This window comes from Leuresthes tenuis, unplaced genomic scaffold, assembly GCF_036924035.1.
Source record: "Leuresthes tenuis unplaced genomic scaffold, fLeuTen1.0.hap1 SCAF_9, whole genome shotgun sequence".
Lineage (NCBI taxonomy): Eukaryota > Metazoa > Chordata > Actinopteri > Atheriniformes > Atherinopsidae > Leuresthes > Leuresthes tenuis.
The window spans coordinates 391,719-417,934 of record NW_027325363.1 but is presented as its reverse complement, the minus strand read 5'-3'; the positions used below and the strand labels follow the sequence as shown (position 1 = coordinate 417,934).

General features: G+C 49.2%; 1 protein-coding gene across 1 annotated transcript in view; it reads left to right on the top strand.

Annotated features, from left to right (window-relative positions):
* The window catches only part of lrch3 (leucine-rich repeats and calponin homology (CH) domain containing 3), a 28,356-nt gene extending 6,936 nt beyond the window's left edge, over positions 1 to 21,420 (top strand). The window contains exons 2-20 of the mRNA XM_072391816.1: positions 2,338 to 2,482; positions 2,915 to 3,041; positions 3,201 to 3,306; positions 4,537 to 4,673; positions 4,745 to 4,848; positions 4,928 to 5,021; positions 5,175 to 5,268; positions 5,345 to 5,481; positions 5,768 to 5,823; positions 5,911 to 5,956; positions 6,035 to 6,148; positions 11,921 to 11,965; positions 12,286 to 12,339; positions 14,180 to 14,213; positions 14,297 to 14,410; positions 14,507 to 14,610; positions 18,201 to 18,338; positions 18,427 to 18,504; positions 18,806 to 21,420. Of these exons, the coding sequence (XP_072247917.1) occupies positions 2,338 to 2,482; positions 2,915 to 3,041; positions 3,201 to 3,306; positions 4,537 to 4,673; positions 4,745 to 4,848; positions 4,928 to 5,021; positions 5,175 to 5,268; positions 5,345 to 5,481; positions 5,768 to 5,823; positions 5,911 to 5,956; positions 6,035 to 6,148; positions 11,921 to 11,965; positions 12,286 to 12,339; positions 14,180 to 14,213; positions 14,297 to 14,410; positions 14,507 to 14,610; positions 18,201 to 18,338; positions 18,427 to 18,504; positions 18,806 to 19,030 (1,952 nt within the window). The 3' untranslated portion in view covers positions 19,031 to 21,420. The remainder of the gene's footprint in view (positions 1 to 2,337; positions 2,483 to 2,914; positions 3,042 to 3,200; positions 3,307 to 4,536; positions 4,674 to 4,744; positions 4,849 to 4,927; positions 5,022 to 5,174; positions 5,269 to 5,344; positions 5,482 to 5,767; positions 5,824 to 5,910; positions 5,957 to 6,034; positions 6,149 to 11,920; positions 11,966 to 12,285; positions 12,340 to 14,179; positions 14,214 to 14,296; positions 14,411 to 14,506; positions 14,611 to 18,200; positions 18,339 to 18,426; positions 18,505 to 18,805) is intronic.
* Positions 21,421 to 26,216: the final 4,796 nt, after the last annotated feature.

The window sequence follows — 26,216 nt, the reverse complement described above, 5'->3', positions numbered from 1 at the left end:
TTAACGGTCTGTGGTCCAGAAGCTGTTTAACGGTCTGTGGTCCAGAAGCCGTTCAACGGTCTGTGGTCCAGAAGCTGTTTAACGGTCTGTGGTCCAGAAGCTGTTTAACGGTCTGTGGTCCAGAAGCTGTTTAACGGTCTGTGGTCCAGAAGCTGTTTAACGGTCTGTGGTCCAGAAGCTGTTCAACGGTCTGTGGTCCAGAAGCTGTTCAACGGTCTGTGGTCCAGAAGCTGTTCAACGGTCTTTGGTCCAGAAGCTGTTTATCGGTCTGTGGTCCAGAAGCCGTTCAACGGTCTGTGGTCCAGAAGCTGTTTAACGGTCTGTGGTCCAGAAGCCGTTCAACGGTCTGTGGTCCAGAAGCTGTTTAACGGTCTGTGGTCCAGAAGCTGTTCAACGGTCTGTGGTCCAGAAGCTGTTCAACGGTCTGTGGTCCAGAAGCTGTTCAACGGTCTGTGGTCCAGAAGCTGTTCAACGGTCTGTGGTCCAGAAGCTGTTCGACGGTCTGTGGTCCAGAAGCTGTTTAACGGTCTGTGGTCCAGAAGCTGTTTAACGGTCTGTGGTCCAGAAGCTGTTCAACGGTCTGTGGTCCAGAAGCTGTTAAACGGTCTGTGGTCCAGAAGCTGTTCGACGGTCTGTGGTCCAGAAGCTGTTAAACGGTCTGTGGTCCAGAAGCTGTTTAACGGTCTGTGGTCCAGAAGCTGTTCAACGGTCTGTGGTCCAGAAGCTGTTTAACGGTCTGTGGTCCAGAAGCTGTTTAACGGTCTGTGGTCCAGAAGCTGTTTAACGGTCTGTGGTCCAGAAGCCGTTCAACGGTCTGTGGTCCAGAAGCCGTTTAACGGTCTGTGGTCCAGAAGCTGTTTAACGGTCTGTGGTCCAGAAGCTGTTTAACGGTCTGTGGTCCAGAAGCTGTTTATCGGTCTGTGGTCCAGAAGCTGTTCGACGGTCTGTGGTCCAGAAGCTGTTCGACGGTCTGTGGTCCAGAAGCCGTTCCACGGTCTGTGGTCCAGAAGCTGTTCGACGGTCTGTGGTCCAGAAGCTGTTTAACGGTCTGTGGTCCAGAAGCTGTTCAACGGTCTGTGGTCCAGAAGCTGTTTATCGGTCTGTGGTCCAGAAGCTGTTCAACGGTCTGTGGTCCAGAAGCTGTTTAACGGTCTGTGGTCCAGAAGCTGTTTAACGGTCTGTGGTCCAGAAGGTGTTCAACGGTCTGTGGTCCAGAAGCTGTTTAACGGTCTGTGGTCCAGAAGGTGTTCAACGGTCTGTGGTCCAGAAGCTGTTTAACGGTCTGTGGTCCAGAAGCTGTTCGACGGTCTGTGGTCCAGAAGCTGTTTAACGGTCTGTGGTCCAGAAGCTGTTCGACGGTCTGTGGTCCAGAAGCTGTTTAACGGTCTGTGGTCCAGAAGCTGTTTAACGGTCTGTGGTCCAGAAGCTGTTTAACGGTCTGTGGTCCAGAAGCCGTTCGACGGTCTGTGGTCCAGAAGCCGTTCAACGGTCTGTGGTCCAGAAGCTGTTTAACGGTCTGTGGTCCAGAAGCTGTTTAACGGTCTGTGGTCCAGAAGCTGTTTAACGGTCTGTGGTCCAGAAGCTGTTTAACGGTCTGTGGTCCAGAAGGTGTTCAACGGTCTGTGGTCCAGAAGCTGTTTAACGGTCTGTGGTCCAGAAGGTGTTCAACGGTCTGTGGTCCAGAAGCTGTTTAACGGTCTGTGGTCCAGAAGCTGTTCGACGGTCTGTGGTCCAGAAGCTGTTTAACGGTCTGTGGTCCAGAAGCTGTTCGACGGTCTGTGGTCCAGAAGCTGTTTAACGGTCTGTGGTCCAGAAGCTGTTTAACGGTCTGTGGTCCAGAAGCTGTTCAACGGTCTTTGGTCCAGAAGCCGTTCAACGGTCTGTGGTCCAGAAGCTGTTCGACGGTCTGTGTTGGACCATCGGTAAAGTTCCTGACAGACGGAGTGTTTGAGCTGCTGTCATGAAGCTGACAGCAGGGTCAGAACCCACACCTTGACCGTCAGATTTTACACGTCATCATCTCAAAAAACAGTTTGTGATCGGGACCCGATCACAATGATTGATATCTGTTTTATCAGTTTTATTCAGTACTCATTATGTTGTTTCTTCTTCTGTGGTTATGTTGCATGTGCTGGTTCTACAGAGCCTGAAACATGTTTCTGTCTCCAGAACATTTCTGTTCAGTGTCTGTAATCAAACATCTGTAATCCAACATCTGTAATCCAACATCTGTGATCCAACATCTGTAATCCAACATCTGTAATCCAACATCTGTGATCCAACATCTGTAATCCAACATCTGTAATCCAACATCTGTGATCCAACATCTGTGTGCAGATCTGTCCCGTAACCGCCTGTCGGAGCTGCCTCTGGAGGTTTGTCTCTTCGTGTCTCTGGAGAGTCTCAACCTGTACCAGAACTGCCTGAGGTCTCTGCCCGATGGCCTCCAGAACCTGCAGGCCCTCACCTACCTGAACCTCAGGTAACACCCACACCTGCCCACTACCTCAGAGGAGCCAGGATGCTCTGATAGCGCCCTGTTCCATCACCACAGCGGGCTGCTCCGAGCTCAAACTGCTCTGAGCTCTGAGCTCAAACTGCTCTGAGCTCTGAGCTCAAACTGCTCTGAGCTCTGAGCTCAAACTGCTCTGAGCTCTGAGCTCAAACTGCTCTGAGCTCTGAGCTCAAACTGCTCCGAGCTCAAACTGCTCTGAGCTCTGAGCTCAAACTGCTCTGAGCTCTGAGCTCAAACTGCTCTGAGCTCTGAGCTGTAAACGCCTCTCAGCTCGCTGTTTGACCCGTTTCTGCGTCACACTGCACTCGCCTCCCTGCTGAAACATGTTGTACTTCCTGTCCATCTGCTTCCTGCTCTGTGGGAACACCTGACACTCACCTGTCCGTCTGTCCTCCTCAGCCGGAACCAGCTGTCAGTCCTCCCGCCGGTCGTCTGCAGCCTCCCCCTGAAGGTTTTGATCGCCTGCAACAACAAGCTGGTGGCTCTGCCAGAAGAACTGGGCCAGCTGAGACACCTCACCGAGCTGGTTAGTCTGCTCTCACACACCTGGATTATTGCTGCTCACACACACACACACCTGGATTATTGCTGCTCACACACACACACACCTGGATTATTGCTGCTCTCACACACCTGGATTATTGCTGCTCAGTCACTAACCACCTGCCTGTGGCTGCCCCCGCAGGACGTGAGCTGTAATGAGATCCAGATGCTACCATCTCAGGTGGGTCAGCTGGAGGCTCTGAGAGACCTGAACATCAGGAGGAACCACCTGGTCCGATTGCCTCCAGGTAACACACATGCTGTGAGGTCCGGTAAGCTCACCTGGATGTGGTCTGAACCGTAAAGGGGGGGGGTCAGGTCTGCCAACCAGACCACACCTGTTTCCATGACAACGAGCTGCACAGACCAAAGAAGAGAAGCTGAGAAGTCTGAGCTAAATATTTCAGTTCAATGAAACTTTATTAATCCCTGAAAGCAAATCATATCCCTGCAGGATTAATTATTATTAAAGATCAGCTGTTACAGAATAAAATCTAAACCAGCTGAAGTGCAGCAGAGAGGAAGGTAGGAACCTTCAGAGGTCTCCGTCAGTGGTTGGGCTGTTGTTTCTGTTGCTTAGCAACAACTCAGCTGATGATGTCACACAGCAGGTAACTCAGGTGAACTCTCAGCAGACAACATGGACAGAAACTCACAGCCAGCAGTTCAACATCTGGGCTGCAGAGACGCTCCAGGATTCCACCATCTGTTGTTAACCAGCTCTGTGATCCTCCTCCTTTACTGTTAGCGCTCTGTCTGCAGTCTCTGTCTGCCCGGATAGTCTTAAAGCTGAGCAGAGAGCTGTTAGAGTTGTTCCTGCAGCCAGGTCCAGGATTCCACCATCTGTTGTTAACCAGCTCTGTGATCCTCCTCCTTTACTGTTAGCGCTCTGTCTGCAGTCTCTGTCTGCCCGGATAGTCTTAAAGCTGAGCAGAGAGCTGTTAGAGTTGTTCCTGCAGCCAGGTCCAGGATTCCACCATCTGTTGTTAACCAGCTCTGTGATCCTCCTCCTTTACTGTTAGCGCTCTGTCTGCAGTCTCTGTCTGCCCGGATAGTCTTAAAGCTGAGCAGAGAGCTAACATAAAACATAAAAGGTGGTAAGTTGGGGTTTAAAGGTTTATTAATGTAACAAAGAAAAGACAAACCAGACGAATCGGTAGCTGCAACTCAATGAATTATAAAAGCTTAAAAAGCATTTTCCTTCGTATTTTAGAAACTAAACCACTGAGAAAAGAAACCTCTCTCAGCTAAACAAAGAGAAGCGCCTCGAAACCTAAACTATGAGCAACAAAAGTGTTGAACGATCATTAAAATCATTTTTAGCCGCTGACACAGGTCCAGGTTCTTTGCATCATTTAACAGAACCATGAGGCACAGAAAGCCTTTATAGGACCCCTTGCATCAGCTGCCAGTCCAGAGAAGGTTAAAATGCTGGTGACATCATCACCTCCTGACCCTCTCTGTTTCTCTGCTCTCAGAGCTGGCCGAACTTCCTCTGGTGCGCCTCGACTTCTCCTGCAACAAAGTGACCTCCATCCCCGTCTGCTACCGCCGCCTCATGCAGCTGCAGACCATCGTCCTCGACAACAACCCGCTGCAGACCCCGCCTGCACAGGTACGCAGGAAGTGACATCATGGCGTCCTGCGGCGCTCTTTGAGTTTAACTGTCTGCTGTCTGATCTGCAGATCTGCATCAAAGGGAAGGTCCACATCTTTAAATACCTGAACCTGGAGGCCAGTAAGACGACCCCGGACCTGCCCGAGTTCGACAGGCGACCCCTGACCTCCTGGTCTGACACATGCACACGCTCACATGCACACGCCTACCCTGTGCTGCCTGTTACTGACTGTCCGTCCTTCTGTCCTCAGCGTTGACGAGCTGTACCCCGGCCGCCCGTACGGAGCGCTCGACTCCGGCTTCAACAGCGTGGACAGCGGGGACAAGAGATGGTTGGGAAACGAGGTCAGACGCACTCACACACACACACACATGCACTGTGCACGTGATGAACCGCAGATATAACCAACCTCAGATCCTTAAAGCCTGAACCTGCTGCTGAGTTAAACAGCTGCTCCTCACTGAGCTCCATCATGAAGCTTCCTGTCTGTCCAGCAGACCTCAGAGGAGCTGTCGGAGCTGCCGCTCAGAGCGAATGACATCAGCAGAGACCAGCGGCGAGCAGGAGGACCTCTGCTGCCCAACGGAACATGTGAGGCTCTCTCTGCTCTGCTGTAGATGAAGAATGATGTGTCAGCTCTTCATCACCCTCCTGTCTGTGCATCCAGATGTGGAGATGGAGCAGATAGACTTCATCGACAGCTGTGTGGAGGAGGAGGAGGAGGGCAAGAGTCGAGGAGGAGGAGACCGGAGCAGCCTCAGCTCTCAGTTCATGGCGTACATCGAGAGACGCATCACCCGAGAGGTACAAGCTCCGCCCACAAGAGGGCCGGATTAGTTCCTGACTAACTTTAGGTTAAAGTTTGGTGATTAACTTCTGTGATTAATCGTGATGAAGCTTGAGTGATTTTAGCTTCTGTGATTAATCGTGATGAAGCTTGAGTGATTTTAGCTTCTGTGATTAATCGTGATGAAGCTTGAGTGATTTTAGCTTCTGTGATTAATGTTTCCTGAACTGAAGTAAAAAAGCTGAGATGAGTCGTGTGACCGTTAAGGTTTGAAGTTAATTCATAAAAACACTCTGTTCTCAGGGTTCTCCTGTGAAAAACAGTTTGTCCAGGACCGAGGACACAAAGAGACAAAACAGGTACAAACAGGAACCGGCTCAGGCTGCATTTATACCTGTGTGACCTCACTTCCTGTCTAACTTCCTGTCCCTCCCCCTGTGCCGCAGGAGTGTGGTCGATGGTGTCACAGCGCCCTCCGGCTCCCACAGCCAGGTAACTCCTCCCACCTGTCGGACTGATAATCTCTGTGAGTGTTGCCTTCGGACTGACCGTCTGCCTCTTCGTCCTCAGAGAGGAGGTGTGGAGAGGATGAGGAGGGAGGCGCAGCTCGCCGCTCTGCGGTATGATGAGGAGAGACAGAAGAACCGTTCTCTGCAGCGGGACGGCGTCACCAGCTACGCAAAGGTACGCCACTTTACCCAGCTCCACGCCACTTTCACCTGCGACACGCCACTTTACCCAGCTCCACGCCACTTTCACCTGCGACACGCCACTTTATCCAGCTCCACGCCACTTTCACCTGCGACACGCTACTTTATCCAGCTCCACGCCACTTTCACCTGTAACACGCCACTTTACCCAGCTCCACGCCACTTTCACCTGCGACACGCCACTTTATCCAGCTCCACGCCACTTTCACCTGCGACACGCCACTTTATCCAGCTCCACGCCACTTTCACCTGTAACACGCCACTTTATCCAGCTCCACCTCACTTTCACCTGTAACACGCCACTTTACCCAGCTCCACGCCACTTTCACCTGTAACACGCCACTTTACCCAGCTCCACGCCACTTTCACCTGCGACACGCCACTTTCACCTGCGACACGCCACTTTATCCAGCTCCACGCCACTTTCACCTGCGACACGCCACTTTCACCTGCGACACGCCACTTTATCCAGCTCCACGCCACTTTCACCTGCGACACGCCACTTTCACCTGCGACACGCCACTTTATCCAGCTCCACGCCACTTTCACCTGCGACACGCCACTTTATCCAGCTCCACGCCACTTTCACCTGCGACACGCCACTTTATCCAGCTCCACGCCACTTTAACCTGCGACACGCCACTTTATCCAGCTCCACGCCACTTTCACCTGCGACACGCCACTTTCACCTGCGACACGCCACTTTACCCAGCTCCACGCCACTTTCACCTGCGACACGCCACTTTACCCAGCTCCACGCCACTTTCACCTGCGACACGCCACTTTATCCAGCTCCACGCCACTTTCACCTGCGACACGCCACTTTACCCAGCTCCACGCCACTTTCACCTGTAACACGCCACTTTACCCAGCTCCACGCCACTTTCACCTGTAACACGCCACTTTACCCAGCTCCACGCCACTTTCACCTGTAACACGCCACTTTACCCAGCTCCACGCCACTTTCACCTGCGACACGCCACTTTACCCAGCTCCACGCCACTTTCACCTGCGACACGCCACTTTACCCAGCTCCACGCCACTTTCACCTGCGACACGCCACTTTACCCAGCTCCACGCCACTTTCACCTGCGACACGCCACTTTATCCAGCTCCACGCCACTTTCACCTGCGACACGCCACTTTACCCAGCTCCACGCCACTTTCACCTGTAACACGCCACTTTACCCAGCTCCACGCCACTTTCACCTGCGACACGCCACTTTACCCAGCTCCACGCCACTTTCACCTGTAACACGCCACTTTACCCAGCTCCACGCCACTTTCACCTGCGACACGCCACTTTACCCAGCTCCACGCCACTTTCACCTGTAACACGCCACTTTACCCAGCTCCACGCCACTTTCACCTGCGACACGCCACTTTACCCAGCTCCACGCCACTTTATCCAGCTCCACGCCACTTTATCCAGCTCCACGCCACTTTCACCTGCGACACGCCACTTTACCCAGTGATATGCAACTTTTACCCAGTGACATGCGACTTTTACCCAGTGACACGCAACTTTTACCCAGTGACATGCAACTTTTACCCAGTGACATGCAACTTTCACCTGCGACACGCCACTTTCACCTGCGACACGCCACTTTATCCAGCTCCACGCCACTTTCACCTGCGACACGCCACTTTATCCAGCTCCACGCCACTTTATCCAGCTCCACGCCACTTTCACCTGCGACACGCCACTTTACCCAGTGATATGCAACTTTTACCCAGTGACATGCGACTTTTACCCAGTGACACGCAACTTTTACCCAGTGACATGCAACTTTTACCCAGTGACATGCAACTTTCACCTGCGACACGCCACTTTCACCTGCGACACGCCACTTTATCCAGCTCCACGCCACTTTCACCTGCGACACGCCACTTTATCCAGCTCCACGCCACTTTATCCAGCTCCACGCCACTTTCACCTGCGACACGCCACTTTATCCAGCTCCACGCCACTTTCACCTGCGACACGCCACTTTCACCTGCGACATGCCACTTTACCCAGCTCCACGCCACTTTCACCTGCGACACGCCACTTTACCCAGCTCCACGCCACTTTCACCTGCGACACGCCACTTTACCCAGTGATATGCAACTTTTACCCAGTGACATGCGACTTTTACCCAGTGACACGCAACTTTTACCCAGTGACATGCAACTTTTACCCAGTGACATGCAACTTTCACCTGCGACACGCCACTTTCACCTGCGACACGCCACTTTATCCAGCTCCACGCCACTTTCACCTGCGACACGCCACTTTATCCAGCTCCACGCCACTTTATCCAGCTCCACGCCACTTTCACCTGCGACACGCCACTTTATCCAGCTCCACGCCACTTTCACCTGCGACACGCCACTTTCACCTGCGACATGCCACTTTACCCAGCTCCACGCCACTTTCACCTGCGACACGCCACTTTACCCAGCTCCACGCCACTTTCACCTGCGACACGCCACTTTATCCAGCTCCACGCCACTTTCACCTGCGACACGCCACTTTACCCAGCTCCACGCCACTTTCACCTGCGACACGCCACTTTACCCAGCTCCACGCCACTTTCACCTGCGACACGCCACTTTATCCAGCTCCACGCCACTTTCACCTGTAACACGCCACTTTACCCAGCTCCACGCCACTTTCACCTGCGACACGCCACTTTACCCAGCTCCACGCCACTTTCACCTGTAACACGCCACTTTACCCAGCTCCACGCCACTTTCACCTGCGACACGCCACTTTCACCTGCGACACGCCACTTTCACCTGCGACACGCCACTTTCACCTGCGACACGCCACTTTACCCAGCTCCACGCCACTTTCACCTGCGACACGCCACTTTCACCTGCGACACGCCACTTTCACCTGCGACACGCCACTTTACCCAGCTCCACGCCACTTTCACCTGTAACACGCCACTTTACCCAGCTCCACGCCACTTTCACCTGCGACACGCCACTTTACCCAGCTCCACGCCACTTTCACCTGTAACACGCCACTTTACCCAGCTCCACGCCACTTTCACCTGCGACACGCCACTTTATCCAGCTCCACGCCACTTTATCCAGCTCCACGCCACTTTCACCTGCGACACGCCACTTTACCCAGTGATATGCAACTTTTACCCAGTGACATGCGACTTTTACCCAGTGACATGCAACTTTCACCTGCGACACGCCACTTTCACCTGCGACACGCCACTTTATCCAGCTCCACGCCACTTTCACCTGCGACACGCCACTTTATCCAGCTCCACGCCACTTTATCCAGCTCCACGCCACTTTCACCTGCGACACGCCACTTTATCCAGCTCCACGCCACTTTCACCTGCGACACGCCACTTTCACCTGCGACATGCCACTTTACCCAGCTCCACGCCACTTTCACCTGCGACACGCCACTTTATCCAGCTCCACGCCACTTTCACCTGCGACACGCCACTTTACCCAGCTCCACGCCACTTTCACCTGCGACACGCCACTTTACCCAGCTCCACGCCACTTTCACCTGCGACACGCCACTTTATCCAGCTCCACGCCACTTTCACCTGTAACACGCCACTTTACCCAGCTCCACGCCACTTTCACCTGCGACACGCCACTTTACCCAGCTCCACGCCACTTTCACCTGTAACACGCCACTTTACCCAGCTCCACGCCACTTTCACCTGCGACACGCCACTTTCACCTGCGACACGCCACTTTACCCAGCTCCACGCCACTTTCACCTGCGACACGCCACTTTACCCAGCTCCACGCCACTTTCACCTGCGACACGCCACTTTATCCAGCTCCACGCCACTTTCACCTGCGACACGCCACTTTACCCAGCTCCACGCCACTTTCACCTGCGACACGCCACTTTACCCAGCTCCACGCCACTTTCACCTGCGACACGCCACTTTATCCAGCTCCACGCCACTTTCACCTGTAACACGCCACTTTACCCAGCTCCACGCCACTTTCACCTGCGACACGCCACTTTACCCAGCTCCACGCCACTTTCACCTGTAACACGCCACTTTACCCAGCTCCACGCCACTTTCACCTGCGACACGCCACTTTCACCTGCGACACGCCACTTTCACCTGCGACACGCCACTTTACCCAGCTCCACGCCACTTTCACCTGTAACACGCCACTTTACCCAGCTCCACGCCACTTTCACCTGCGACACGCCACTTTCACCTGCGACACGCCACTTTCACCTGTAACACGCCACTTTACCCAGCTCCACGCCACTTTCACCTGCGACACGCCACTTTCACCTGCGACACGCCACTTTATCCAGCTCCACGCCACTTTCACCTGCGACACGCCACTTTACCCAGTGATATGCAACTTTTACCCAGTGACATGCGACTTTTACCCAGTGACACGCAACTTTTACCCAGTGACATGCAACTTTTACCCAGTGACATGCAACTTTCACCTGCGACACGCCACTTTCACCTGCGACATGCCACTTTACCCAGCTCCACGCCACTTTCACCTGCGACACGCCACTTTATCCAGCTCCACGCCACTTTCACCTGCGACACGCCACTTTATCCAGCTCCACGCCACTTTCACCTGCGACACGCCACTTTACCCAGCTCCACGCCACTTTCACCTGCGACACGCCACTTTACCCAGCTCCACGCCACTTTCACCTGCGACACGCCACTTTATCCAGCTCCACGCCACTTTCACCTGTAACACGCCACTTTACCCAGCTCCACGCCACTTTCACCTGCGACACGCCACTTTACCCAGCTCCACGCCACTTTCACCTGTAACACGCCACTTTACCCAGCTCCACGCCACTTTCACCTGCGACACGCCACTTTCACCTGCGACACGCCACTTTCACCTGCGACACGCCACTTTACCCAGCTCCACGCCACTTTCACCTGTAACATGCCACTTTACCCAGCTCCACGCCACTTTCACCTGCGACACGCCACTTTACCCAGCTCCACGCCACTTTCACCTGCGACACGCCACTTTCACCTGTAACACGCCACTTTACCCAGCTCCACGCCACTTTCACCTGCGACACGCCACTTTCACCTGCGACACGCCACTTTATCCAGCTCCACGCCACTTTCACCTGCGACACGCCACTTTAACCAGTGACATGCGACTTTTACCCAGTGACACGCAACTTTTACCCAGTGACATGCAACTTTTACCCAGTGACATGCAACTTTTACCCAGTGACATGCCATTTTAATTAAAAAACCTGCCACTTTTACCCAGTGACATGCGACTTTTACCCAGTGACACGCAACTTTTACCCAGTGACACGCAACTTTTACCCAGTGACATGCCATTTTAATTAAAAAACCTGCCACTTTTACCCAGTGACATGCGACTTTTACCCAGTGACATGCGACTTTTACCCAGTGACATGCGACTTTTACCCAGTGACACGCAACTTTTACCCAGTGACACGCAACTTTTACCCAGTGACATGCCATTTTAATTAAAAACCTGACACTTTTAGCAGTGACATGCAACTTTTACCCAGTGACATGCAACTTTTACCCAGTGACATGCAACTTTCATCCTACCCACATTTAACCAGTCCTGCACCATTTTAACTTGTCCCATCCCAGTTTAACCAGTTCACCTGTTTGTACCAGAAGGTGGACCTTGTATCTCCTCTCTTGTTGTGTTAGTTCAGGTTTGCCAGCTGGTTAAACAGGTGCAGTTCCCTTTCTGACCTCTTCCTATTGTTGTGTTTTAGCACAAAGCTGCTCAGAGTCCAACAAAGTCCTGTCCTGATTCTGAGGTGAGACTTTATCTGTTGTTGGTCTGTTCGCTGCCCTCTGGGCGTCGTCATCTGACACCTGTTATCAAAATGGTCGTCAGCCTGAAAAAGACACTAATGTTGTGGAGCTGTTTTTAGAATTTAATTTCATGTTCTTTCAGAAATAAACGCCCTCATCATCTCAGAGCTTGCAAATTCCTCCCAGTCTTGAATTTGGTCTCATGCAGCCATCGGTGTTGTAGCCCCGCCCCCATGTATAGACCACGCCCCCACCATTTCTCCTTCATGTTATAGCTGTGTGTCTTTGTTTATGTTTGTGTCTGTGGTGTTTGTGTGTTCAGAACATCTACCCCTCCAGACGCTCCACCCACACAGATGACTCCGCCCTTTTTATGGTAAGGGCTGGCCACTCCCCCAAAAATCTACTAACTGATTTACAGAACAAAGGCTCATGGGAAATGGTCAGATTTATGTTTGATCAGCAGAAACCGTACGCTGTAGATAACGATTATACTGACTTTATTCATTTAGCAGGTGCCACTCACCTGTGGTGCAGTCACATGAGGTGGTAATGAACAGGTGGCGTTCAGCCTGTCACTCAGAACCTGCAGTCCGTCTAACAGCCACCAGGGGGCGACTGCTGCTACTCATGAAGAGTTTTTTTGAGGAAATGACTCCTCACCTCACATAGTTATGACATAAGTTTAAGATTTATTGTCATGCACATATAAATACATCCCATCCAGGTGGCACCTGTTGAACACGCACGGGGTCATAGAGACAGGTGCCTTACACTGGGGCAGCCATTCACATCGCCCGGGGAGCATGGGGGTACGGTGCCTTGCTCAAGGGCAGCTGACTCCACCAGAGTCCTGCTCAAGTTATTGCGACGTATCAAACGTTTTTGATGACTTTTCATAAATCTGACAGTCACAGGCAGCATGTGACCTCACGGCCTCCTCCCTGCAGTGTGAACACACCTGTCACTCATCATCAACCTGTCCTCTGTTGCCGAAGCCCCGCCCACCTGTCCTCCTTCACCCTTTTCCTGTCAGTTCTGATGATCCAGTTCCATTAACCTGTTAGTTTCTTCTGCATCTTCTCAAAGATTGTTGTTGTTTTCACCCTCTGTTATAAGTCAGTTGCCATGGAAACATTACAGATAATTTAGATATATACTAAGTGTTGGAGAGAACCAGGAGAAGAACCTGCGAGAAACACAAATGGTTCTGGTTCTGAGCCCACAGCTGCACCCATCTGAGGATGATCCAGAGATGAGCTTCTTCTTCTTGTTTCTTCTTCACTGCTGTGTGGTTCTGCTCCACTCTGTGGGTCGTGGGTTCTGCAGTTTGAGTCGGACTCGGACACCACAAGGCTTGATCCAGCTCAGGTTACTCCAGCTTCTCTGGTGTTGGCTGAAGCTTTCTGTCTCTCAGGGGTCGGACCAAGTTTTGGAATCAGCTTTAAAAACTTTCTGGAAGAGAAATCAGAGTTATTTTCTCAGAGAATTCATGTAAAAGACCTGATTATGATGTCAGCTGATCATGATCTCAGCTGATTATGATGTCAGCTGATTATGATCTCAGCTGATCATGATCTCATCTGATCATGATGTCAGCTGATCATGATCTCAGCTGATCATGATGTCAGCTGATCATGATGTCAGCTGATCATGATGTCAGCTGATCATGATGTCAGCTGATTATGATGTCAGCTGATCATGATGTCAGCTGATTATGATGTCAGCTGATCATGATGTCAGCTGATCATGATCTCAGCTGATCATGATCTCAGCTGATCATGATGTCAGCTGATCATGATGTCAGCTGATCATGATGTCAGCTGATCATGATCTCAGCTGATCATGATGTCAGCTGATCATGATGTCAGCTGATCATGATGTCAGCTGATTATGATCTCAAGTGATTATGATGTCAGCTGATTATGATGTCAGCTGATTATGATGTCAGCTGATTATGATCTCAAGTGATTATGATGTCAGCTGATCATGATCTCAGCTGATTATGATCTCAGCTGATCATGATCTCAGCTGATAAGTCTGATTTGTGATGTCACACGTGATGTAAAATGGTTCTTCTTCACACCTCATGATGGTTTTAGACTCACATCAGGCGGGTCTCAGGTGCTGAGTCTGATCGTCACATTGAGATCAGTATGAAACTTGAAACTGGGCGGAGTTTCCTCTTGCAGGTGTGTAACTGTGTGTTCTCTCAGCAGGGGGAGGACAGAGCCGCTCTGTCTCCAACAGGTAAGCAAAGCTCCGTGACTCTGACATCATCAGTCCGATCACCTTCACCTGCCTTTGACTCGGTGTTTTCTGATTTCTTTCAGCCAATCAGTCGCCTTCGTACCCCAGCTCAGGGGGCGTGGCCTCCTGTCGGACAGCCAGCGTGAGGCCGGAGAGCTTCCTGTATCGCCTCGGACAGAGAGAGGAGAAAAGGAAAGGTGTGTAGTCCGTATTTGTTACCAGCCAATAGGAGCTGAGAGCAGCTTCACCTGTCAGGTGTGTGACTGCTGATGCTCTCCCTCTCTATCTACCAGGGGACGCCGCTGCTGCCTCCACACCTGCTCAGAGCCAGCAGGAGGCACCTGCTCCACCCCCTCTGGTTGGAGAAGATGCAGAGCTGGTGGAGCAGCTCAGAAAGGTGCTGTTTCCCACCTGTCCCACACCTGTCCCACACCTGTTTCACACCTGTCCCACACCTGTTTCACAACTGTCCCACACCTGTTTCACACCTGTCCCACACCTGTTTCACAACTGTCCCACACCTGTTTCACAACTGTCCCACACCTGTTTCACACCTGTTTCACACTTGTCCCACACCTGTTTCACACCTGCTCCACCCCCTCTGGTTGGAGAAGATGCAGAGCTGGTGGAGCAGCTCAGAAAGGTACTGTCCCACACCTGTTTCACACCTGTCCCACACCTGTTTCACACCTGTCCCACACCTGTTTCACTCCTGTCCCACACCTGTTTCACACCTGTCCCACACCTGTCCCACACCTGTTTCACAACTGTCCCACACCTGTTTCACACCTGTCCCACACCTGTTTCACAGCTGTTTCACACTTGTTTCACACTTGTTTCACACCTGTCCCACACCTGTTTCACACCTGTTTCACACCTGTCCCACACCTGTCCCACACCTGTTTCACACCTGTACCACACCTGTCTCACACTTGTTTCACACTTGTTTCACACCTGTCCCACACCTGTCCCACACCTGTTTCACACCTGTCCCACACCTGTTTCACACCTGTCCCACACTTGTTTCACACTTGTTTCACACCTGTCCCACACCTGTCCCACACTTGTTTCACACCTGTTTCACACCTGTCCCACACCTGTCCCACACCTGTTTCACACCTGTCCCACACCTGTTTCACACCTGTCCCACACTTGTTTCACACCTGTTTCACACCTGTTTCACACCTGTCCCACACCTGTTTCACACCTGTCCCACACCTGTTTCACACCTGTCCCACACTTGTTTCACACCTGTTTCACACCTGTTTCACACCTGTCCCACACCTGTCCCACACCTATCCCACACCTGTTTCACACCTGTCCCACACCTGTTTCACACCTGTCCCACACCTGTTTCACACTTGTTTCACACCTGTTTCACACTTGTTTCACACCTGTTTCACACTTGTTTCACACCTGTCCCACACCTGTTTCACACCTGTCCCACACCTGTCCCACACCTGTTTCACACCTGTTTCACACCTGTTTCACACCTGTTTCACACCTGTCCCACACTTGTTTCACACTTGTTTCACACCTGTCCCACACCTGTCCCACACCTGTCCCACACCTGTTTCACACCTGTCCCACACCTGTTTCACACTTGTTTCACACCTGTTTCACACTTGTTTCACACCTGTTTCACACTTGTTTCACACCTGTCCCACACCTGTTTCACACCTGTTTCACACCTGTCCCACACCTGTTTCACACCTGTTTCACACCTGTCCCACACCTGTCCCACACCTGTTTCACACCTGTCCCACACTTGTTTCACACCTGTTTCACACCTGTCCCACACCTGTTTCACACCTGTTTCACACTTGTTTCACACCTGTCCCACACCTGTCCCACACCTGTTTCACACCTGTTTCACACTTGTTTCACACTTGTCCCACACCTGTTTCACACCTGTTTCACACTTGTTTCACACCTGTCCCACACCTGTTTCACACTTGTTTCACACCTTTTTCACACTTGTTTCACACCTGTCCCACACCTGTTTCACACTTGTTTCACACCTGTCCCACACCTGTTTCACACTTGTTTCACACCTGTCCCACACCTGTTTCACACTTGTTTCACACCTTTTTCACACTTGTTTCACACCTGTCCCACACCTGTTTCACACTTGTTTCACACCTGTCCCACACCTGCTCAGAGCCAGTAGGAGGCACCTGCTCCACCCCCTCTGGTTGGAGAAGATGCAGAGCTGGTGGAGCAGCTCAGAAAGGTGCTGTTTCACACCTGTCCCACACCTGTCTCACACTTGTTTCACACTTGTTTCACACCTGTCCCACACCTGTTTCACACCTGTCCCACACCTGTCCCACACCTGTTTCACACCTGTCCCACACCTGTTTCACACCTGTTTCACACTTGTTTCACACCTGTTTCACACTTGTTTCACACCTGTCCCACACCTGTTTCACACCTGTTTCACACCTGTTTCACACCTGTCCCACACCTGTTTCACACCTGTTTCACACCTGTCCCACACCTGTCCCACACCTGTTTCACACCTGTCCCACACTTGTTTCACACCTGTTTCACACCTGTCCCACACCTGTTTCACACTTGTTTCACACTTGTTTCACACCTGTCCCACACCTGTCCCACACCTGTTTCACACCTGTTTCACACCTTTTTCACACTTGTTTCACACCTGTCCCACACCTGTTTCACACTTGTTTCACACCTGTCCCACACCTGCTCAGAGCCAGCAGGAGGCACCTGCTCCACCCCCTCTGGTTGGAGAAGATGCAGAGCTGGTGGAGCAGCTCAGAAAGGTGCTGTTTCACACCTGTCCCACACCTGTCTCACACTTGTTTCACACTTGTTTCACACCTGTCCCACACCTGTTTCACACCTGTCCCACACCTGTCCCACACTTGTTTCACACTTGTCCCACACCTGTTTCACACCTGTTTCACACTTGTTTCACACCTGTCCCACACCTGTTTCACACTTGTTTCACACCTTTTTCACACTTGTTTCACACCTGTCCCACACCTGTTTCACACTTGTTTCACACCTGTCCCACACTTGTTTCACACCTGTTTCACACTTGTTTCACACCTGTTTCACACTTGTTTCACACCTGTTTCACACCTGTTTCACACTTGTTTCACACCTGTTTCACACCTGTTTCACACTTGTCCCACACTTGTTTCACACTTGTCCCACACTTGTTTCACACTTGTTTCACACCTTTTTCACACTTGTTTCACACCTGTCCCACACCTGTTTCACACTTGTTTCACACCTGTCCCACACTTGTTTCACACCTGTTTCACACTTGTTTCACACCTGTTTCACACTTGTCCCACACCTGTTTCACACCTGTTTCACACTTGTTTCACACCTGTCCCACACCTGTTTCACACTTGTTTCACACCTTTTTCACACTTGTTTCACACCTGTCCCACACCTGTTTCACACTTGTTTCACACCTGTCCCACACTTGTTTCACACCTGTTTCACACTTGTTTCACACCTGTTTCACACTTGTTTCACACCTGTTTCACACCTTTTTCACACTTGTTTCACACCTGTCCCACACCTGTTTCACACTTGTTTCACACCTGTCCCACACTTGTTTCACACCTGTTTCACACTTGTTTCACACCTGTTTCACACTTGTTTCACACCTGTTTCACACCTGTTTCACACCTGTTTCACACCTGTTTCACACTTGTTTCACACCTGTTTCACACCTTTTTCACACTTGTTTCACACCTGTCCCACACCTGTTTCACACTTGTTTCACACCTGTCCCACACTTGTTTCACACCTGTTTCACACTTGTTTCACACCTGTTTCACACTTGTTTCACACCTGTCCCACACCTGTTTCACACCTGTCCCACACCTGTTTCACACCTGTTTCACACTTGTTTCACACTTGTCCCACACCTGTCCCACACCTGTCCCACACCTGTCCCACACCTGATATCGGCTCAGTGTCAGTGTTCCTTTGTTTCTGCAGAATATTGAGGGTCGTCTAAAGGTGTCGTTGCCGAGCGACCTGGGAGCAGCTCTGACAGACGGGGTGGTGCTGTGTCACCTGGCCAATCATGTGAGACCGCGGTCCGTCCCCAGCATCCATGTCCCCTCCCCCGCTGTGGTGAGTCCCTCCCAGCCAACCATCTGTGGTTCCCCTAGCTGTCAGACTGTAGAGCTAATGCTGATTCTCCTTCTGTCTGACTCCGCAGCCTAAACTCACCATGGCCAAATGTCGGCGGAACGTAGAGAACTTCTTGGAGGCGTGCCGCAGGATTGGGGTTCCACAGGTAACACACACCTGAGTGATGGGCTGTTAATGACTGATGAATTAGCCTGAATCCATCAGGACATGGCAGCTCCTCTAACTCACAGAAGAACTCATCAGTGTTCAGGTGACAGTTACAGATATATAGCTGAGGGGCATGAAGAGGAGCTCAGGAGATCTGATGGATTCAGTGTGAATGATTTAAAGCTTCTGAAACTGATGATGAAGCCTCTTCTTCTTCTCCTCGACTAACAGCCTTGTTTCCTCTCCTCCATCTTTCATCATTCTGTTTCTCCTTCCGTCCATCTCACCCACACACTCAGGACCACCTCTGTTCGGTGGGGGAAGTTCTGGAGGGAACAGGAGGCGGGATTTATAGGACAGTGGGCGTGTTGCTGTCCATGGCCCCGCCTCCAACCAGCCCCTCCCCTCAGGTCCGGTTGGCCGGCTTCGTGCTCTTTTACCTGTCCATCATGTCGGTGCTGTGTGCGATCTACGTTCACCTCACGTCTGACAGCAAACCAACCAGCCCTAAACCTTTAATCTAACCCAGAGACGGGACTCTGGGGTCACTCCTCCTGCAACAGAATCCAGAACTTTGACTCGACTCGTGTTTGTGCAACGATTTAAATACGTCTGCCGTGTTCATTGTTCTGGATGTAAATCCAACAGAAGCAAAGCGAGTTGTTTGATCCTCACAGGCTTCCTTCTGCTTCCTCTGAGCCCCCATTCCCTCCGTCGGGCTGTTGAAACGGACTTATTATATCTCATATCTATTAAACATATTTCTACTCTTTCTATCAGTTTGGTCCACTGGTCTGGCTGGTTTTGCACCAGTTTCCTGCACTGGGCACACATTTGGCACAATTTCAAATGACTTTGAGTCAGAAAATGAGCTGAGTCGGTCCTGACCGGAACTGGTTTGTGGGACCTTGTTCAGATGGAGCCTTGCTGGGTCGACTGGGGCTTGTTGGTCCAGACTCTGGACTTTCCAGCCATTGGGAAGCCATGTTGTGACCATACGGTGTACTGTAGGGATGTAAAACAGTGAACTGTTCGACCCAGTGTGCACGGGACAAAACACCCTTACGGGCCGCGGGTTTTCGGTTTTATTCATTTTGAGCTGATGCTTTCGAGGCCACAGCGTGTGCCTGTCCCTGTTAATGTCCAATCACTGGCTGCTGAGACGGCCGGCTTATGGTCGGTGGGATCCAGTGGGGGCTGGTCTGTAGTCTGGAGTCTCAGAGTCTCTCAGCGGGGTAATGTTTGTTAGTCAGACTGATTTACACTGAGAGCACCGCTGCGACCCCAGGATGCTGTAATAGTAATTTGTTTGTAAGTCAGAGATCCTTCGAGCCACAGAGGATCCATCAGCTGACACTGAAACATGACAATCACCCCCTGAAGCTGTTACCTGCCGCTGAAGCCCCGCCCCTGTGCCTTATGTTTGGCTGCCTGTCTGAGTGTGTTTTTTACTCTTTGTAAAGTGGTTCAGAGCCACTTGTTCTGACCCGTCAGAGTTCTGTTCTTCGCTGACATCTTCCTCCGTGGGATGCCAGCAGTTACTGAGCGTTTCCATCGCTGAGTAGCTTCACATCGAGATAAGTTACCTGTCAGGTAACCACAACCCAGCAGGAGGCAGTTCACCGGTTCTTCATAGTTTCCACTCGTCTGTAGGGGCTGAGGATGCTGGTTCTGCTGGTTCTGCTGGTTCTGCTGGTTCTGCTCAGAACAGAACATTTTATATTTATATTTGATCCGCTGAGGTCTTTTGGTTCTGCCTTAAAGTCCAATTGAATGAGGAGTTGGTGCCATCCTGAGCTCAGAAGAACAGCCGGTCGTCCTTTTTTCAGTTTTCATTGTTTTAAACCAGAAAAACAGATTATGTCTGGAAACGTGACTTTCTTCTGAGACGTTTTATTATCTACAGCGTGAAGATATCTGACCGTGTGCCTCGGCCTCCTTTTGGAGAATATTTCCCTCTGAGCTTGTTGAATAAAGTTGATCAAAGCATCTCAGCTCACTTTGTCTCTCTGTAGCATCACTGGTCCAGCTGCTGAAAACCAGATCAGCAGAACCAAACTGCTGTCTGGTCCTGACTGTATTCAGAGTTTTCAGAACCACCGGATCCTCTGTTCACACACTGGACCGGACCGGCCTGATCCTGACGATTAGCATGTGGTCAGACTCTGGTTTCATTGGTCCGGCTCTGCTTCTACTGGCTCCAACACTGTTAAACTCCTGAGAAAAAAGGAGGCTGGAGTCGATTTCAGGTTCAATCTGGTCTCATGAAAAGGAAAACTTATTGGTGTGTTATTCCACGCTTTTTCATATTTTTGCATTTTACGCTTCGTATTTGGAGGAAATTATGCCTGAAAACGGACTGAAAACGGACTTTATACGTATTTGGCAGATGCTTTGATCCAAAGCGACTTACAGTCTTGCCTAAGGAGGTCGAACCTTTAATGCAGGGGATTTGAACCCAGGTCCCACACAGAAGGTGGCAATCGTACCATATCCAGTGTGACGTGTGAACAACGGGCAGAAAACCTAAAAGTCGCGTAAACGAAGGGCTGAAAGGTTAAAATGGCGTGGTTCCGTGCCATTTCTACACATTTCCATAGAAAAACGAACTGAAATGGAGTAACTGAAAGCAGCTGATGCCTCTGGTCGTGCTGCACTGCAACTCCCATCAGCCCCTGGGCCTTTTTCTGATTGGATGTCACCAGGATATTGATTTATTTGACAGTTTTTGTGCCTCCTTTGTGCCTCACCTTTCCTCACCTCCATCAGTTTCCTTTGGTTTCCGCTGCTGTTTTCCCCCTGTGTTGCCATGGTTACGGTTATTTTGTTCGTTACTTTAATTTGCCATCCTTTGACCCACCTTTCTGTTGTCCCCCCCCCCCGCACGCCCCTCGCTGTGTTTCTTCTTCTGTGGTGTCTGTCTGTGCAGAGTCAGTTGTGTCTTCCTCTTCACATCCTGGAGGAGCGGGGCCTCCCCCAGGTGGCCCGAACCGTCAGCGCGCTGCTCCAGCTGGCCCCGCCCCGACAGTCTGTCGCCACGACGACAGCTGCACCTGCTGGACCCTCTGTCACCATTTAGACTCAGTCGGCCAATCACAGCTCACTGTGCTTCACGGCCTGAGTGATGTCACCAGGAAGCCCGAATGTAAACATCTGTTTATAAATCAAACAGCAGGAGGACAGGCTTCACTGTTACCACGGTTACCGTCTCTGTGCCCCTGCTGGTGCACGGGAAGCTGTGTTGAGTACGGAAGCCCACATCTGCCAAAACGAGCAAAATAAAGCCTGATTCAGTTGAATCTCATTAGAGATGATTCTACTTTGAATACTTTAAGAATCTAAAACCTAGATTTCATATTTTTATTTAAACTTTTGTTTTACAGAAAAGTTTAAATCACAGAAAACATTTTATTTAGTGGCAGAACTGACAGAATAAAGTAAAAGTAGACCCAAAGTTACAGGATTCTTTATAGATTTCTGTGTTTTCTGAAAGTGGCAGAAATGGGCTTCCGTACCAACCTGTGACAGGTGAGTCCTGTTGTCTGGGTGTGACCCCACAGAACCGCTGTTAGAACCTGTGGTTCTGATGGAGACGTGATCAGAGCTGAGCAGAAACGGGTCACATGACCTCATCCGGAAACAGAAAAGATGGTTTTATTTCTCAGGTGTGAAACTTTCTCCATTTTTCACACAAAACTTTTCATCTTTCATTTGAGATTCAGGGAATATTGATGGTAATTTTTACTGTTTTCTGACATCATTACAAACCATAAGTAAAGAATAAAGTATTTTTAGTAGGATGCAGTAATATTTACCTTCTTTATTTGTAACTTTTTCTCTTTAAGATGAACAGATATTTGACTTATTGACCCGTTGGAGGCATTTAAAGCTGCAGCTGCTGCTAACTCAGCATCTTTGCTGCAGGTCGGGATGATATTTAAGATGAATTCATCTTTTCTGATGTGAACAAACTGCCAGAAAGAAAGAAAAATGCTTCTTTCAGATATCTTCACACCTGAGAAACTGAAACCAAGTCAGATAAGTTTCAAACTTGGATGTTTTTGCACATATTGATGGTTTTGAATATTAAAACAATTTCCTTCCTTTTTCCTAAAAGATGGTTTGTTCATATTTATTTTTTCTTCTTCATCTCCAGGATGTAAAAATCCTCTGAGATCAGAATAGAACAATAAAAAAAACGTTTTACGGGAAGAAAGTTAATGTATTTATATTTGACAGCTGATGACAGCATCGTGTTAATTAAACTTATCTGACTTATTTTCTCTAGTTTGTAAATAAATTATTTGCCGATTTTACTGACATTTTTATCATTTTAAGCTTTATTTATTCTTGGCAAAGCGAGTGTTAAACACAAATAATTCAAATCTACTTGATTCAAAGATAGAATATTTAAAAACAGCTTTAAATCTCAATAGAAACGTGTATTCTTATCAAAGCACTAAATCAGAATATTTATACCAATACCTAATAACATGATTTTAAATTAAGCTATTGTTGCTAATCGCTAACAGCAACTAACAGGCTAATGAGCAGCAGTTGGTTTTTTTTCTTTTTTTCACAGACTCCAAAGTAGCTGAAAAATGTAGCTAATATTAATTAGCTAAAAATTATGCTAACTGTGATTGCAGCTGAGAAGTTAGCATGAAGGTAACATTAGTATAGAATAAAACTTTCCTTTCTTTAAGCTAACATTACAGGCCTGAGAATCTTTACATTTAAAACTATAACAGTTTCCTCAGATCAGTTTTGTTGACATGCTGCCTTTTTTCTGTGGTAATTACAGTCAGAGGAGGATCAGCGCTGCATCACTGCGTTCTTACACACAGCAAGTTAGCATCGTGAAATCAGCAGAGTGGCAGTTTTAAGATGCTAGCTTACCTTTAAACGGGCTCATTTCGCCTCGGTTTCTACCCACCTTAGCAGCTCAGAGGTGAATCTGCGGTGCATAAACTCTGATGCCACGCCGCCTCTTTTCTTTCACACATCATCAGTGACGATCATCTTAGCTTCTGGCTTGAACGATGTGTGTAAAAAGGAAATAATATGAAAATGCTCATTTATAGTGTGAGAGAAAATTAGGTGCAGTTTGCTACAAATGCTGAAGTGTTAAGAAAATGATTTAAGCTAATGTAGCTAGCTGTAAGCATGAGCAGATATCTATGAAAAACCGGTGAAGCTAACTGTTTGTGTAATGTTTATGCTAACTGCCAGCATCCAGTATTAGCATACATTAAATGAAAGCAGTTAGCTTTAATGTAACATTTAGAACTGATTGAGTTGGAGTTGGTTTACAGATTAAATAACTGTTATGATGGTAAACATAAGTTATGTTTGGTTAGCTAATGTAGCTCAAAGCTAGTGATATCAAACACTAATGTAGCTGTTCTGGTTTGACTGTTTCAGCCTCACAAAGCTAAATGTTAATAATAGTAAACACAAACTTTGTTTACAAGGTGTTGATCATACTTCAGATGTGGTATTTTCTTATTTCTCTATTTAAGTGTTGAAGTCATTAGTTAGCTAGTTAGCTTCTTTGATCTTTACCAACAGTGGAGCAGGAGTTTCCTCGTGTCCTCTTTTTAGAATCGGACTCAGGTTACCGTCCTGGTTTCTAAAAGTAAAATAACCCAAAACCACGATGGTGCAAAGATCCAGTAAAACCAGGATTTAGCTTTTCCAGGGATTATAGTTGTTTTTAATGTTGTTTATGCATCATCAGTACATCTGAAACGGGCTAAATTAGTTCCTGTCTAAGGCGCCTTACTTAAACTTTCCTCTGATTGGCCGGCCTTTGGGCGCCTCACAGGATAAACAGTAAGCCCATAAAAACTGTCGGTACCGGAGTGATGGGATCATTCTGACTTTGAGCTCATTAGAAGACGTTCAGCTCTGTTTTCAGCGTCTCCATCAGATCCAACTCGTGTTTGGAGCCATCTCAGAGGGATGGTCCTGGTTTCTGGGTCCAACAGACAGGCGGGTGTAGCTCTCTGTGTACAGTCGTGTTTTTTATTTTGTTCACTTGTTCCTTGTGGCTCTGATGGAGGCTTCAGGCGGATCATGTGACTCGGGCCGACCTGACGCCTCCTGACGAGCCCTCAGATATATTCTGTAAATATATACATATTCAGATATTTTCTGTATATGAGGCCGAACCCCTTTTTTTTTTAGTTTTATCTTTTAGAAGCAATCAGTCATTTTTCCTCCTTTTTTCCTGCTGCAGCCTCCAAACAAACAGTTGTTCCTGTTCACACTACTTTTATTTATTGAGCACTTTTCAAGCAGAAAAATATTAAAAACTGAGCTGTTGATGTTTGATCCGGTTAAAAATGGAACCCAGAGACAGACTCGCCTGTTTAAACCTGAGAAGCTTCCACAGGAGGACAAATGAGCTCCAGTTTCAGCTCACGCTGCGTTCAGGTGACGTGGGACATCAGCACGGCCCCCAACACTAAACCAAAAACCTGCTACTTTCATTTCTGGTAAAGTTCTGAAGATTGTTTTAGTTCCTGATTCACCTGAAAGCATCGTAGAGCTGGTGTTTGACCCTGAAAACGTTGCTGCCCTGCGTTTAGGCTCCCAGGAAGGACGTCAGGAATCTGGATGCTTCCTTTTGTTCTTCCTCGAGTCGCTTTCCGAACACCGAAGGCCCTGAAACCGACATCAAGTACGACCAAATGGCAGAGCAGAAGGTTTGCACTTGAACACACCACAAGTGTGAGGCCAGCTGTGAGTTGGGATGAAACCCTAACCCTAACCCATCTGCCTTAAGGACAGAGCTGAGTTCGGTTCTGTAGGAAACACCAGTAGGATGTTTGGTTTGTTCAGGTCCGCCTTTATGAACCTTTCAGGCTTCATGGATCCAAGAATGAACATCGTTAATGTCACATTAAATTATTCCAGCCAATCAGAGTGAGATCTCACAGAACCGAGGGTACCGGACCCACTGAAACAAAGAGGCTGCAAAGGAGCCTCCTCCTTCCTAGCTGTGAGGGGCTAGGATGTGAGATAAGGAAGCAAGGAGACACGTCAGCATCGTCTGTTTCAGGTGTGCCGAGCGGACAGGTGAGCTGTCTCAGAGCAGCGATGTTGTTTCCTCCTCATGTGCTGCCATGGTTACAGGTCATGTGACGCCGTGTCATACATTTCTAAAGGACATTCCGCCATTTTTGAAAGGGGACAAACACATTTTACACTTGTTTTTGCTGATAACTATAAAAGATTTGAACGCAGCTGTTTGAAGAGTTTAAGTCATGAAATAAATATTTTAAATTTCTCTCCAAAGTTTGTTGTTTCATTGTGTCAAACACCCCGAAGAAGTTCCCGTGAAGCAGGAACACATCTTCATTTCGTGAGAAACACACTTTCAGTTCAGGTTTTACCTCCAAGACAAATAAAAACGGGTTTGATTTATTTCTTTCAGCCTGATGACATCATCACGCTGACGGACATGTTTTAATCATAAATCTGTGCAAATATCCTGAAAATAACATTGATTTGAGCCTATCCCAGCTGTTATAGAGGCAAGGTGCACCTGGACAGGTGACACAGCCACAGAGTCACCAGTTAACCTGACTGGTATCAGATTATTCTGTTTGGTTTCCATGACAACAAAAGCAGGAAGAGTTGTATGTAATAAATAAAATGATTTTAGGGGAAGACCATATTCTTAAAAACAAATTAAAAACACGC